Source organism: Rhopalosiphum padi, chromosome 3, assembly GCF_020882245.1.
Source record: "Rhopalosiphum padi isolate XX-2018 chromosome 3, ASM2088224v1, whole genome shotgun sequence".
Lineage (NCBI taxonomy): Eukaryota > Metazoa > Arthropoda > Insecta > Hemiptera > Aphididae > Rhopalosiphum > Rhopalosiphum padi.
In genome coordinates, this window is record NC_083599.1 from 6,057,655 (window position 1) to 6,074,766 (window position 17,112).

General features: G+C 26.6%; 1 protein-coding gene across 1 annotated transcript in view; it reads left to right on the forward strand.

Moving 5' to 3' along the window:
• The window catches only part of LOC132924046 (neural-cadherin-like), a 130,886-nt gene that overhangs the window by 65,313 nt on the left and 48,461 nt on the right, over positions 1–17,112 (forward strand). The window contains 1 exon segment of the mRNA XM_060988114.1: positions 16,353–16,544. Within this exon segment, the coding sequence (XP_060844097.1) occupies positions 16,353–16,544 (192 nt within the window).

The following is a 17,112-nucleotide window of genomic DNA, read 5'->3' on the forward strand; positions in this document are numbered from 1 at the left end:
TCATAAATTTTGATACATGGCGTATATAACCTCTAGCTATAGTGTTGGTGAATATTTATACTTATTATAAAGAAGTAAAGATCAAACAAAATGTGTTTAAACTGGCTGTCTTTAGATTGTTTTACGGTAATAATTAATCTCTTTTTCTTATCATAGTTATACAAAGTACCTTTGTTATTATCTCAGTAACATACTATTAAAGTATTTCAGTGTGTGGGTGGATTTCAACAATTTAGTGAAGGTGTTTTTATTTTAAATATTCACAATTTTATTCATAAACGTTGGTGTTTGCAAACGCTCAGAACTACAATTTCTACCTATACACTTTTGTTTTAAATATTTATAAGTTTATAACATAAGCTAGTGAAGGAACTTTTCTAAGAAATGTACTTAAGGGGCCCCGCTACTGCCGTCAATTTTAGTTTAAAAGACCTTAAGTTTTGACAAATTAAAGTTGGTTTAAAATGTTGGATTTTGATTTTGAAAAAAAATTTAAACTCGACAGAAAATTGTCAGTCAATAAAATATAGATCGTACTATAAATACTTAAAAGAATTAAATCTTATTTTATAATAAAGTGTAAATCAAAACTTGAAAATATGAATTTTCCAATTCATAATTAAAATTAAAAACGGAAAGTGTTTCGTACGATCTAAAGACATTTTTCTGCTGAATTTAAACATTTATTTTCAGAATCAAGATCAAACAACGTTAACTAACTTTATTTTGTCAAATTAAATAGGTAAATAAATAAGTAAGTTGTCGTAAAATTCGTATAGTGAATTTTTATTTTTATCGAATTATTGACATTTGAATGCGCGTACGAAAGTGGCATCCGTCTGCGGCTCCAGCCGGTACCCGTTTGAATATCACTCACACAGTCACACTAATAATCATTTACAAATAATACATAGATCCAGGGTGGCTAAGACGAGATTATAAATTTCCTAAATGTCGCCCCTTAAATAATAATAACCGCAGTGAGGCCTCTTTACGCATAAGGTCAGGCTTTTCTGTAATAAATGACTACAACAAAATTGTTATTTTTAACCCCTCCCCCTTCGAAAAAAAGGTTTGATTACTGAAAATATGGAGTAGGTAATTAATTTAACCAATACCATAAAAGTTATTAAGTAAATACTCATTAAATTTAGTTGCCTAATGTGTAATTAAAGTGGATAAACAATATTATGGATTTAGATAGATTTTAATCAGTCATTGGACCAATTGACCACTTCGCCGTATCGTAATCGTAGTCATTATAGAAATCAAATGCTGCAATTGATTAACTCCGTTGTTAGCGTTCAACTTTTCGTCGTGTTTCGCAAGAACTTTTGTAGTAGAGACTCTAATCCGGTTAGTATCTCGGCTTGCATCTTAATTTTAGATATTTCATCAGATCTAATGGTTGATAGTTATCGTGCATATTTGGTTGAGTTTTCAATATTTGATATATTTTTTTTTTTAATTGTAGTTTAAATAGTTTCCAAATCTTAATCTTTGTCGATAGATAAATAAGCGTTCAAAGATAGTTTAGTTGTGTGTGACACTAATTGCATTTATATTTCTAATTTAAAAAATTTATATAATATGTTCGCTTAAATACTTATTTCTAATAATTATCAATAACTGTTGTTTTTCATCCTCGTTATCTGCAATGTAACTTAGAAATCAACAAACATTTTTTTATTTAATAAAGAAAGACAGATTATTTGTAAATCACAAAAAAAAATGTTTAGTTTTAATAACTTTATTTTAAATTATGGTTATTTTTTTATACAAAAAAAAAAATGATTGAGAATAAATAATTATTTTATGGATGAATATCCAATCGTAAAAATTTTAAACTCAGTCATAAAAAATTTGTTTGATTTTCAGTAGACATTTTTTTATTGCTATACGTTTCAAAACGTACAAAGAAGTAAGAACCGTGTATTACATTTTAAAACTTTAGGTATAAATATAATATTTTTTTATGAATTTCTAACTACAAAATAATTTATACTTTTTTGAGATTTTAACGAATTTCGTTTAGATTTTAACCTTAAACGTTTATAAAAGACAATTTGGTATATATAAGTAAATAACGATTTAAAATATTTTGGGAACTTAATATTGTTAATATAAAATTAAAGTTTAACCATTAAGTGAAAATGTCATGTATATACGGTTATTAATTTTAAAGTTACACCAAAAAAAATCGATTTTGTTTTGTTTATCCAGATTTAAAAAACAATAATTGCAATTTTTTAATTATTGCCTATTTAAAGTACAAATTAGATCTAATTTTCTATCCAAAACCACCCTTAAAGTGAAAATTGAAGTATTTTATCAAATATCTATCGTACATAAACACAAAAAAAAAACACATATCACAATACAATTAATACATTCATCGCTCCCCTCAGAATATCTAAAATCTAAAATATATCTTATATTTATTTTAATTACATATGTATGTGCATTCATTCGTATAATAATATTTCACAAATAAAAATATACTTGATAACAATTAAATTAGTTTAGCTTGTGTTTGTAGTGGGTGAATATAATATAATTGAACCTAGTATATTTTATTATACCTGAATTATTTTTTATAAATATTTATCGACTAATATTATATATTAGTATATTACTAACATATTTAAAATACCATAGACCTCATATCTTCCAAACTCATTAGTCATTATCATGGATCAGTTATTTTTTACTTAACAACTCAAAAACTACTCGTTTGAATATTGATTTTAATACTTTAAAATTTTCAGAAAAATTAACCACTATATGTATAATGTATAAACAGTAGAAAAAAGTAGGTTATCGTTTGAAAAACAAATGAAGCGTTACCCATCAGTAATAACCGATAATGTTAGCATTATAATACTATAACCTAACCAATAGCTTTTAATATTATATACGGGAAAATGTCGAAATAATCGGTTTTTTTTTATTCTCACATACCTATTCGTATAGTTTTCAGTCACAATGGTGGCGCCACGACGTGTGGCTTTGAAGTTTTGTTTCCATAGGTACACATAAAAACATTGCAATGCAATAGTGTAGGTAGGTTAGATATAGCTCGTAACGGTATACTTTACGTACAATGTTTATTGAAACAGAGCAACCGCATATCAAACACAGTGAATCCATTGAGGTACCGTTTGTATATCATATAATATACAGACTAACTGCAGTAAACCACTTTTGAGGGGTTAATTTTATTTTTTAAAACAAAAAAATCGTTTGTAAATACAAATTCATAATCTCTTTATAATCTCTCATCAAATAGTGTAATTAAATTGTACGCAATACGTCGCTCTCTTTGGAAAATGAAAATATTTTCAACCCACACCCGTGACATTATGTAAAGCGCGTCAAACGGTTTGGTAAAAATAATTCTTCGGCGATGTGCAGTATAATTAATATACGCGCGTACCGTCATCCAATTATTGTCTATCTTTTTTTTTTTTAATACGTCTACTTTTTTTTCAACTCAAGTCTCACAATAATTATTATTTGAGTAATTATTAAGCGGACGTTTCATCGAACATTTTTCATACACCTACGCGCGTTGACGTAAATCAGCTTTAACTGATTTTAGAGTAGTTATATAGAGTTAAAACACCAACTATACTATACGAAGATAAGGAATTAGAATGGAAGTCCAAGAAAATATTTTAGGTAATTACCAAACTACATGCCTGAATCCAATAATTTAGACAAAATATTTTATTCACTCGGGCCCAATTCGCACACAATTTAGAACTACAATTATTCTTGGACCTTCAACCAACAGATGGTATAATGATACATATTATATTTCAGTGGATGTTCGCTTCTCAATGAAGATTTTCTTTCCTGATTCAAAAAAAGATTTTACAAAAGTTTCTGACTAGTCGTATATTCAGGACTATTACGCCTTGGTACTATTTTTATTTAATTCCGCATCCTTCGTCTTCTTATAAATGTTTAAATTGTGTTGTCAAAACCGTGATCGCAGCACTCTGTTGCAGGACACATGATGTTTTTCCGTTCACCGTTCATCGGTCCGGTAACAAAAAAGTTTTTTAACAACGCATTATTACAAAAAATATACCTATGTATAGTAGATAAAATCACGAACACGCCCGTGTATAAAATTTCCGCTTAAGGTTGTCGCCTCTCCAACACCTTCCACAGAGTCTGTCCTATAAATACGTTTCTGTTTTTGACAATAACAATTTTTTATGCTATGTGATTGTTTCACACTATAATAATATTATTAGTACCTCTACCTACGCATGGTCTTGTGACAATTCGTTTAAAGTTTTTCGACGTGTACATTATTATTATTCTTTTAATAAATATAATAATAATACTGTGTATGTTATATTATATATAATAGCTGTGTACAGCCTTTGCGCAACGCGATGCGGAGCGAATAAAAAGGCGAAACAAATTTATAACAACTTTAAGCCCTATTTAATATGTTTGTTCGCGTATGAAGGTAACTCGTGACTTGGTGTACGTACCTATATAATATTATATTATACTACAACTACTACTTTTGCCGAAGTACATAGTTCACTAATAATTCTGTTCGTAATATGCGTTATCAGTTTGTTTCATTTTATTTTCGGGCACGTTCCATGCCGATAACTTTTAAAGTGAATTTTTCTCGTTAGCTTATATACACTATAAGCTGAACCGGGAAAACGGAATTCCATTTGTATCTTATTAACTCGCTTGGAATGTTACCCTTCCCCCGACATCAATGCAATGTTTTTCCACTCCGCGTTTCTTCGATACAGCTTATATAACTACACAAACACACGCATATTATTATATATAATAAATATCATCGTACTCTATTCGCGCATGCCGAAGAATTCCATTTAATCCAAAAACTTTTCGGTTCCCGACTTCTCGACTTATGGACGCTGCCTGAGTCCAACTCCTACAATACAGACAGACACACACTTACACACACACACACTTAGGTGTATTGTATAAGGACAAACCCACGCCGTTTCATTTGTTTGAAAATGGCGTTTGAAACTCTACAGAAACTCGTCGTGTGCAAACATATATATACTCGTGTATATGACAATATTATATTATAATATTCGCGTTTGTAATTCGTATAAGCTGCCGAACTTCATTCTCTCCCTCCGTGCAGTATTATTGTATTAACCAAGCACAACCATCCCACTTTTTTTCTTTAAAAATAATTTATTCAAATCCAGATCTTCGAATTTTTAAGTATACTAATTAAGGACTATATTTTAACATAAATACTCAGATTATTTAAACCGTTCCGTGGTTATACAAACTATTATTTTTTTCTTTTTAGTATAAAATCTGAATTTTTTTACTATAAATCGCTATAAATTGATAAGCTGATTATTAGTTGAACATTATGATGCATCTAAATCGAAATTAAATGCAGTAGTATACGTATAGTGATATAAGAGTTTCTTGATAATACATTGTAAGATATGGGTGCCAAGATGTTTTGAAAATCATAGTAATTAATATTAAACTATGATAACATTTTATAATTTATAAAAAAAATTATCGGTATACAAGAAAAATTATAAACTAAATGTATTTTATGTTAAGTTATTATTAACAGTCAAAGGATAACAGATTATTTAGTACATAAAGTTTAATAATTAAGAAACTACTTGTTCAATTTATGTACATCAGCTTTAAAAAAAAATCTGTTAAACGGTTTACTATAAAATAATATTGTTTTTTGTTTGAAAGAAAAAGGTTTTTTATCGCTACAGGATAGACATTCCTGAAATGGCATAAAAAATCTGAATATTCCCATATCAATAAAAACATTAAAAATCAAAAGTTTATTAAATAATATTGAGTGGTCCATTTAGTATAGGACTCTCATTGTTTCAAAAAATACTAACATTTTTAAAAATATTTCTATTATAATTTAAAGTCGTTACAAAACAACATTTTTGACTATTTTTCGTTGTTATGATTTTTTAAGTTTTTTTTATACTTTTGAATTTCAACATACATTTTCCGTTTTATATTTTACATCAGAATATTATTCAGATTATTTTTATCTATAAAAATAAAAATTCGGACAAGTCACAAGTAGATTATAAATTATAAGTAATTATTTATTGTTATGATGATGAGTGGAGTAGTGGACCACTATAAAGATACCTCTGTACCACTTCACTCTACTCATCTAAACTTTAAATACGTATAACAATTTAAAAAATATTAAAATATGTTTTTATAAATATTTCGTTTTTAACGACTTTAAATAATGGAGTACAAAAATATTTTAAAAAACATTAATTTTTTTTTGAAATAATGATGAGTGTCTCAAGTTGATTGGATTACTCGGTATGAACATATTGAGACGAGCATGTTTGGTAAATTGCCATGTATACACGTATAATTTGACTTTATATTAGATTGTGATCGAACGCAATATGCTGTATAGAACCGATCGGTTATTGAAATTTTGTTAATAATATTATTCAGAATAGTCCACTCGTATGTACTATTATATTTTATATACGTGAGTGTGTATTGTAATAAGCAAACAGACGAAATATTATTATTATTATTATTACTCTTTTATATATAAAATTTAATCTCAGGACGGACTGCTCACAAACGTATAACAAGGGCAGCTTAAAGTTCATCGTTATACAAATAGGATTGACCTATACACACACACATATATATATATATATATTTATATAGGTAGGTATAATGTGAATGTATTTGATAGCGGATGTCGTCCTATGCATATAATATAATATGAATTAATAACAGCACACGCCATATAGGTATATAATATTATGTAATATTGTATTCCTTGTGTACAGTCTGACTGTCTTGTTGTGGCGCATCATTCGGATTCATTTCTTCTCGTTGAGATAATTTAATAATAATATTGATATTAATAATAATACGAATACTAATAATAATGACGGATAAGAAAATATAGACAACTCTATTACGTATATATAGGTATAAGTTATGCGTAGGTATTGTGTAGGTACTTAAGACTCGGGTATAGTTCGAAACCCGCCGATGGTGCGTACAATAAGAATAATATTACATTATACAAATATAAGAATATATGAAAATATGTTTGTCTATATTATATTCTTCACCGGTAAAAATATTCTGTATAATATGTACATAAATATGCGTGCCCACCGAACGCCGTTATTATGACGCTTTATAAAGCTTATACCTATAGGCTATAGGTAAGGTATTGTGCCGGTTCCATACAGATATAATATATTATATTATTGATTTTTTCTGCCCATCTATACAATATCTCGCGAGTCTGCTGCGACGAAGGGTTTAACGTTTATATACACATCTAACCTAATAATAATATAAAGACACGAAGAATTTGGCATGCGCGCAACTATATTGTAAGATTATATTGAATTATTATCGTTTACCGTGTAAATAATATATATATATATATATAATAATATTACACAAGTATAGAGTTCTAGGTAGCTGGTACAGCATCGCTGGCCGGATTAAGAGTCAATAGCCAAAAGTGTATTTAGAAAATAATATTGTTCTAGGCAAACTCATCCACTCATCTTCTGTCACATAAAAATAAAATTAAAATAAACCCTTTTTGTTAACCTATATCAGTGATCGTATATATGCTATAAATACTTATAATAAAATATATTAAATGTCTGCAATTTTCTTTTAAAACCGATCAAAAACTATGGTCCTGAGTAGTCCTGACGCTACTGTATGCGTATACCTATTTAAATACAACATGTACCTACCTATAGCGATCTCATGTTTACTTTGCTTCGAACGCATATATACATTACATTCAGGCCCGAACATTCCTACTATTGCTACAGCATACTATATTAGGATATTAGTATACATATTAGTATTCACCAAATATGCTCATCCCTTTTTTCTTCAATAGTACCTACATATATTCAAAATTTAATTTTTGGGAAAATTAAAGAAAAAAGGGAAAATTCTTGAGATTTTTTATACTACTATACAAAAGAGTGTCCTGTGGAAACACAAACTTCTGTTTTTAAAACAAGAGCACCCTCCTTCTTTTCTATGGTAACAAATGTAGCAAATAACTTTTCTGAACACGTTCAATGTTCATGTATCAAAATCAACATTTGAACGATTAGTTGTTGAGTTATTTAATTCGGTGTACTTGTTATAAGGATAATAGATCATCTGTATGAATCATCCTATATATGTAGGCATACGGTATATAACATAATATATGCATCTACCTATGAGGCTGCGACCTAACTTTATACGTACGCTGCAGATCGTTAGATTACAAATGTCTAACGGCCTGGAATCACATTAAAGTATTCTTAGGCGACGTCATGATAATATACATGCGCTCTATACGCACATAACACCATATAATTCAATATATACGTCATATATAATATAAGCCATAACCAAAAACAATTAAACGCTGCATTGTGTGCGTGTACATATATTATTATTGTCATTACTATTATTACTAATATAACTATATTATTATAATGCTAATCCGTTTTTTCTTTTCTTTCTTTTTTCATGCTAATTTCAGGAGTGAAATGTGAGTATCAGTAAATCTATTTTATGTGTGTATTTTACAATATGTAGTTATTTCAACAATATTATATTGTGTGTAGCCATTGTCGATTGTCATGTAAAAGCACGAGTAGTATATCGTATATTGTATTATATTATATATATTATGTAGTATACACTATAGATACCTAGAATCTGTAAATAATAAAGCGTAACTAGTAGAAGTAACGCTTTATTTTATTTTATTATTCACCACGATTTATTGAATAAAAGTATTAAGGAAAATATGTCGCACATCGCATGTTATTGTACACTGTAATTGAACTATAATTTAAGTGATACTATCGGGAAGGGAATGATATAATAGTGTACAAATTCTAGTACTTTGATTTGCACCACCAATAAGTGCGTATGTATTACCTATGTAATATGCACCATAATATAAAAATAATAACATGAAATTTTTGCCACATCTAAATATACATTTTGGTAGTTTGGTAGTCTTCGATTTGCCAGGAAAAGAAATAGTATATCGTGTAATTTGCACCATATTTTCAATTTAAATTGTCGAAGTTTACTTTATAATATTACCAAACTTGAATCAGTTATCACATACGACTTGAATAAATAATATGGACATATGGACCATATTAATAACATGAACAAAATTGAATAATGAGTTTTAATATTTCTGATTTTTACATATTTTATTATCAACTGAAATAAAATAATTTATAATTCATTTATACACAAAGTATCTATGTATACCTATTATATTAAAATAAGCTAAAAATTTTTTTTACTTTATATACATTTTAATTTTAAATGTATCTATTAAAATGAAACTTAATTGAATGATTTAAAAAAGATATAAATATGTTAAAACAATTATTTTTACTATTTTAAAGTGACGCAAATTACATTTTTTTTTTTTTTGTTAGTTATGGTTGTTAAATACGCCCATACTATCACAGAGGGGGATTATTTTTATTTTTTAGCATTTAGGCAAACATAAATCTAAATTTTAGATTCTAAATGGTACATAATGATCTTTTTTTTTCTTTTTAATAAAAAAATAGTTTCTTTGGTATTTTATGTATACCTACCAACAATTATTCTATTGCACGTGTTTAGATTTTAGACAATAAAGTGACTAATCTAGTATGAAGTTATGTCGTAAATTAATTTGAAATTGTAAAACTCAAAGTTTCATAGTTAAATACATCATTACAATGCATAATAATCACTTCAAAAAGTATACTTTTAAAATATCTGACATTTGATAGTTATTGACTGCTTTTATATTTAATTGTTTACATAATTTATTCATCAAACACATTGTATTGGATATTTTTAGTTGCTGAAAGTTAGAAACATAAAAGCTTCTAAATTATTTTACCTGTCGAATTTCGGGAACAAGTTTTATTAACTTTTATAATTGAAAATGAGTCCTTTCAAACAACCAGCTCAAGTTCTAAAATAAATATTTAAGCCAACGCACTATAAAAACCTTAAACAATAGAAATAGTAATTAAAAGCTTTACTTGAGTTGAGTTGAAAGACGCGTACAAAAATATAGTTGTATGCTAATGTTAAGGTTGATATGTATCGCATAACTTTTATACCATTAAACCGTCACAATATGAAATATTACAGTTTTTACATACTTTGTTTGGCCCCCTAAGTGTTTGTAAATTTTACAATAAATAAGTTTGTATATTAGTTTATATATTTTCATTAGAAGTTTTCATTATGATCAAAATTATATGAATCAAGTAGTGATTTTTAAATCATATATTTCTAGTTGAACCAAAATTTAATAACTATGATTGTAAACATACATTTTTATCGCTTATTGATTTTTTCGAGTTGAAGCTAAATACATAATTTAAGAAAAACTATTAAAATAACAAAGTGCTAAATATAAATATAAATGATTATTTTTTATGAATTTTCTCTCAACGCTTTTAATAACTTTATACATCAGAGTATGATGTATTTATATATGTCAACAGTGAATTTGTTTATGAATTGTATAAACTATAAATTTATCATTTTTAGTTAATTGAGTCGATTCGAAAGTTGACAAATACCCATATACTTACACAATATTGTAAAAATCATGCCATTTTTCAAAATAAAGATTTATCGCCATATTATGTGGCCCCAAGTAGTGCAGATTTCATAGCTTCTCTTATTTTGGAATTGAAAAAATGTATTAAATTTTACAGAATTCGAATTTTTGAATTTTACTTTGTTTGGTAGATTGGTTTATCGTAATATTCGTAATACTAACCGCGTACTAATCATTCATTCGTTAAACCAGTGCGTGTAAATTCATATTATGATTTTATGTGTATTGCACAAGGTGATTCTTTCAAAGACCTTTAAGATAAACATTAATTTCCTTAAAAATTTGCATTTTAGGAATTTCTCTTGTTTTTTACATAATTAAAAATCATCTCAAAATTTTACCAATTTTTAAACTTTTAACTTTTTTGAATGACAGTATACATTTTTAAATTTTAAATTTAATATTTCTATGCAGAATATTTTTCTAGAAATTTTGATTATAAAATATAATTTATATAAAACCTATAAGTAGTTAATGGTTAAGTGAGTAGCAAATAAGTATATCCCTGCAAAATGTCGGTCTACTAATTTGTTCATTTGAGTTTTGAATAAAAAAATACAACGATAAAATTCAGTAGAAAAAATATGATTTTAAATACATTTAATCATCTAAACAACCATTATCAAAAACATCTTTTCGAGAAAATTGGTATTTATCTTTAAAAAGAATCCTTTGTAGAAATTATGAAAGCGATTTTTCCAGCGTAATCAACTTTTTTAAATTAAAACCGTTTACTCCGGTCGATAAGAAAATACACTACTTTATATTTATTATACATACTTGTATCATGCACTGTCAGAGAGAATAATAATTTTTTTTACTTTTAAAATTAATTATGTTTACATTTAATATGAAAATTACTTTTTCGAGTAGTCTCTTCGAAAAAAAAAACGTTTGTATAATACTTACATACAACTTGTTTGATTAATTTGTTTATAGTTTTTATTACTTGTTGTGTATAGTTTGCGTCATAACGAAAGCTCTTCGAAAAAAAACTCATGCTTCCAATAGTTTCGACAGCAGCACCACTTAGTATAGTGACTATACTTTTAAAATTAGAACTTTCAGTTATTTTTTTCAAAATCCAATTAGTTAGGTACAAGAGTTTGACATTTTTCCATAGTTATTTTGTATTAATAACATTTTATTTTTAGGATGGACTTTTCAAGCCATTTTATATTATCTCCAGTAGTGCCTATACAAGATTTACTTTAAGAAATTATTTAAACATTTTATTTTTATATTCTGTTTATTTATTTATCCTTATATATATATATAATTTCTTTCAGAATGTTGCTCAATGCATTAACGGTTTCGGCTTCTGCTCAATTCTTATTTGTATGTCAACTGAAATTCGCCTTAGTACCATCCTTGGTTTTTTTGTGTAGACATTTAATCAACAAAATTAAACTAAACCAATACAAATAACTTTACAATTTATTATTATTATTACTATTAATATAATTTTTTTTCAAGATGCTCCGTAAACGTTAGTGCTATACTTCGTTTTTACTTTTTAATAGGCTAGTAGGTAGAATTTTTATATTTGTTTCACTCTTTTAATTTATAATTCTCAGTTTTTGTTTTTCTGATGTTCAACGGAAGTCTTGTGGAAAGTTGATTAAAATAAAATACGATTTATTGCTTGAAAAGGACGTATACGTATTATATATATAGGTACGTAGGTACCAGAAAATACCTACGTGTCATTTTAATTTTACACGGACTGTACAATTGTATTTTAAAGTTAATGATTATTTTTAATGGGTAGATTTTTAGGTAATATGTTTAATGTTTATATGAAACATTACCACTTTATTTTAGTCTATCTAATATTTTTTTGCTATGCGACATGAATTTAAACAAAATAGGATTTTTTAGAATGAAAATAACAATATTAATACTAATATAACGATTATGCGTTCAAAAATAATTAATAAATTAATAAATAACAATACAAATCAAATAAAAAATTTACTCTAAAATTGATTACTAAATCTATTACACATTGGTATTTCAATTTTTCATTGTTTGCATTCATTAATGTAAAAATTGTGATTAAAATGTATAGTGGTGGACATCAGTGCGGTCGATTTAACTTTTATTATTTTTAAGTATATATGCATGCATACCAAAATCCTTATAACAGGTCACTTAAGAACTTTAGCTATTATGTACACCATTGTTTTATAATCTAAAATTAAATCTATAATTAAAAAGAAAAAAAAACAATGAATTATTTTTTAACTTTTGTTTTAAAATAAACCTCGGAAAATAGTGTTTATTTAGTGATATTGATAATATTAAATCATATAGTATTATAGATAACATATAGAATTATAATTGTATAATAATACACAAATTATAACAAAAATAAAGACTATTTTAATACTACGCTATGGAGAGATATATTGGTGAGTGGATTGGTGGTAAAGATAAATTTGATTGATACGAAATTATAACATGGGTCCTGAAAAGTACGTCTAAAAAATTCGTAATCAGAATTCGAATTAATTCATTTTTAAAGGAAAAGTGAGAATGAGCATGCCTGTTGATTATTGGTATTATAGGTCTTCTGCTGCGGGTTATTTCGAATATACGCTGATCGTTCCGTTTGTGAAATTCCGAATACGTTGTTTATCTCGTAGGTACACATAAACATCTAAAGTTATTCTGCAACATTTCTGCGCAATTATCGCTGTAGCCAATCCTTTTCCGTTACACTCGAACCATGTACGCTTAATATATTATAACGAATGTCTCGTTATGTTTCAAAGGATCACAGGCCCCATATAATATTATCGTCATCAAAAGGCGGCGGCCAAATAATAATTTACCGGTATTATATTGCTTGCCAAATATTGAATAACGTCGTTTCGTGTGTATATATATATATATATGTACAATTCGAGACGAAATCTCGTTTTACATTGAACGGTCTACGAAAAACGTATTATAGATATATACGCACGATTCGTAACTATATACGCGTTTAGCCAATAAAACGCTGTAGGACCGTAAACGTATTTAATATCATATGTTTTCGTTAGCTTATTAAAAACACAAAATATTTTACGACTTAGGAAAACAACATTGAAATAAATTATTATTTAGAGTTTCGGTTTCAGCCCTGAGCGATAAAAAAATATATGATATATATTGCGAGTTGTTCTGTAAAAATACCCCTTATGAAGGCGCATGAATATAATAATTCACATTGATTATGATTGTTTATTTATACGACAGAGGTCATTTCTGATGAAAATATAGATACATACATAAATACAATATATTATTATATATTATTCGTTACAATAAATTTTCGAAGAGTACCTATAATTCTATATGTACATAGACAGATTTTATAATCAATGTCAGTGGAATATTACTTGTAATAGTTTATACATTTAAAAAAATATATAACTATCTGTATTTTAATTTCTTATTATAAATACAAAATTTTTTTTTTTTTATCTATTGGAAACGAATTGAAAACAATTACGCGCAATTTAAATATTATATAGGTATAAAATTAAACGGAAACTAACGTCTTAAAAATAATAATAAATAAGATGATTAATATAAAACTAATATTATTACATATTTTCTTTGGATTTTATATATTATATCAATACGCCCGAATCACTTAATTAACCATAAGAACCATATTTTCATTAATTTATAATTATTTTAACATTTATATTATCATATGGCAATATGAATTTAATTTTAAGAATGAGATCCAACCTTTTTTTACTGTAAATTGTTAAGCAGATGTTTTTAATTTAAAAAAAACCTTTAAATTAGGTACATAAAAATTTAAAAATAAAAATAAGTAGCTTCTTAGTTATTAAAATATTGCACTATAAGGATAATATTCATCTTTAAAAATCATTTATTATACTCTTAAACTATTATTACAAATTGTTTATTTTGATAAATTGATATGATTATTAAGATTTTAAAATCAACATACCTTCCAAATATCTTCCAAAATCATTAAAATAGATTTCTCAATTCTTAGTACACAAATTTAAATAACTAAAAAAATACTCGTTTGAATTTTGATTTTAATAATCAAAATGTTCATAAAAATTTTCTACTAAATAATTTAATCAAAATAGTGGTGTTAATATTGAAAAACACAAGTTTAATTTCCACTGAAATTTTCTAAGTAGATACCTCCTATAATACTTTAAAAATATTATTTTTAAGTTTATTTAAAATCCTAAAAATCGGATTTTTCCAATATTGAAGAAATAAAAGGGATTAAGCATGCTTTGTGAATTATTGTTCCGTGAGGCAATATATGGTCCATTTCCCTATAGCCTTGTCATATTAATAGTATACAATTTTAAATAAAATATTTAATAGACAATTCAATCATTGCGTATCTTGTTATTATTTCATAAACTTTTTTTTTTATGAAATAACGATGTAAATTTTAAAATAAAACTATTAATTTCGACATTTGCTCGTCGGACGCATCGGTTAAAATCTATCAAATATGGGCATTGATTAATCAAAAAATTAAAAGTTTAAGTAAAGTTAAAACCTTTCATTTTTTTATCTTAGGTTAATTGACTGTTGAAAAACTATTGTATTTTCATTTTATTTAACAATATTCTATAAGTCAAACATTTAGAACAAAATGGAAATTTGAATACAAATTTTAAAAAATATTGACTATGATAAGTTAAATACATAGAAATAAGAACAATATAAAAAATACCTACAAAAATTTCTATATAAATTGTTTACATACAATATTTTAAAAATTATGTTTATTTATTAACTTACATACTGCCTATATTTGAAACGTGGAACACCTTTTTATTATTACAAAACGAGTAAAAAATGTAATTAACAAGTGTAATACTTAAATATTCAATACGCGTATATTTAGATTAGTAATAAAATATAATAGTACATACTATAACTAACCAATCACAGGGAACTTATATAATAGCTAGTAACATATTGATTGGACTGTTTATCGCCATGATTTTGTTAGTTTTTAAAGTAGCTATACCTATATTATGAAATATTATTATTTCATATACGAACGTGAAGGTTAAGTTAGGTAGGTGCTAAACTTAGGTTTGCATTCGAAAGTAGTAGTGTACTCATATGTCATAAAAATACATTTTTTGATGAATCGTGACTAGATAATGTATAAATTAAGGGCGCACTACGAAGAATTGACATATTACATCCAAATGGAATTTCAATGTAATGTAGGTAAATTTTCCAGTTATGCACTTCATTCACCGTGGATGGCTAGTTATACTTATTATTAAGTTTTTATTATTATTAAGCTTTTGTCATAGACATATTATATACATATATATTTATATTAGTGTTGCCTATCGATACGTATTTGTGGGTGCTTATATGTCGAAGAAAACAAAAAAAACCTAAGATTTTGGGAGCGGCTGCATGCTTGCCCTCGACGTCGCCTCGACCTTGCACATACCTATTTATTAAATAAGTGCATAATATTATACCTTGCACGATATTATATTTTTTCTTATTGTTTTACTTGCTGCGCCTCTTTAGAATTATTTAGTTTCGATTGTTTAGGGTTTACAAACGTCCATTAGACGATCTGATACGGATCGGATGTATAATATATTGTATTTTATGCTTCTAGATACGGACAATCAAAGAGTTATAATACATGTAAAAGACGTCAACGACGAGCCTCCGTACTTCATCAACCGACCGCTGCCAATGCAAGCCGTGGTGCAGTTAAATGCGCCACCGAACACGCCAATATTCACTCTTCAGGCACGCGATCCGGACACCGATCACAGCATACATTACTTCATCGTTAGGGACAGAAGTACGTATCCGACAATAGTCTCGATTAAAATATTAGAGAATATTAGAAAGACTTGTCCATTAATTAGACGGAATTTTTTTTTATTATTTTATAATTTTCATGATAAGATTACCAGCGAACAAATCTTATCAATTTTGTTCACTTTACTGATCCTTATATTTTTTAGTACTTATGTTATATATATATATAATATATATAAAAATACACAATAAACAAAAAAATACATAAATTTACTGAAAAAATTATATCTGACGGTCATAATACTTTTTTTGCTATGTACCCATTCTTATATTTTTTTATTTATAAAAAAATTTTTCCATCATGGAATATAAGTTTACAGTAATTACATGTTATAATATTACAATTTATAAAGATCGTGGTAAAAAAAAATCAATGGTGGTGATCACTTTATATATTAAATAATAATAAAAATGTAGAAGTTATTGGAAGATGGACAGTCACAAGGATAGTGATGGACAATGAAAAAGAAATAAATTAAATTTGTACTTAAAAATACTTACGAATTGCACATAAAATTTTTAAACTTAAAAGTTCGAAAAGCTCTATA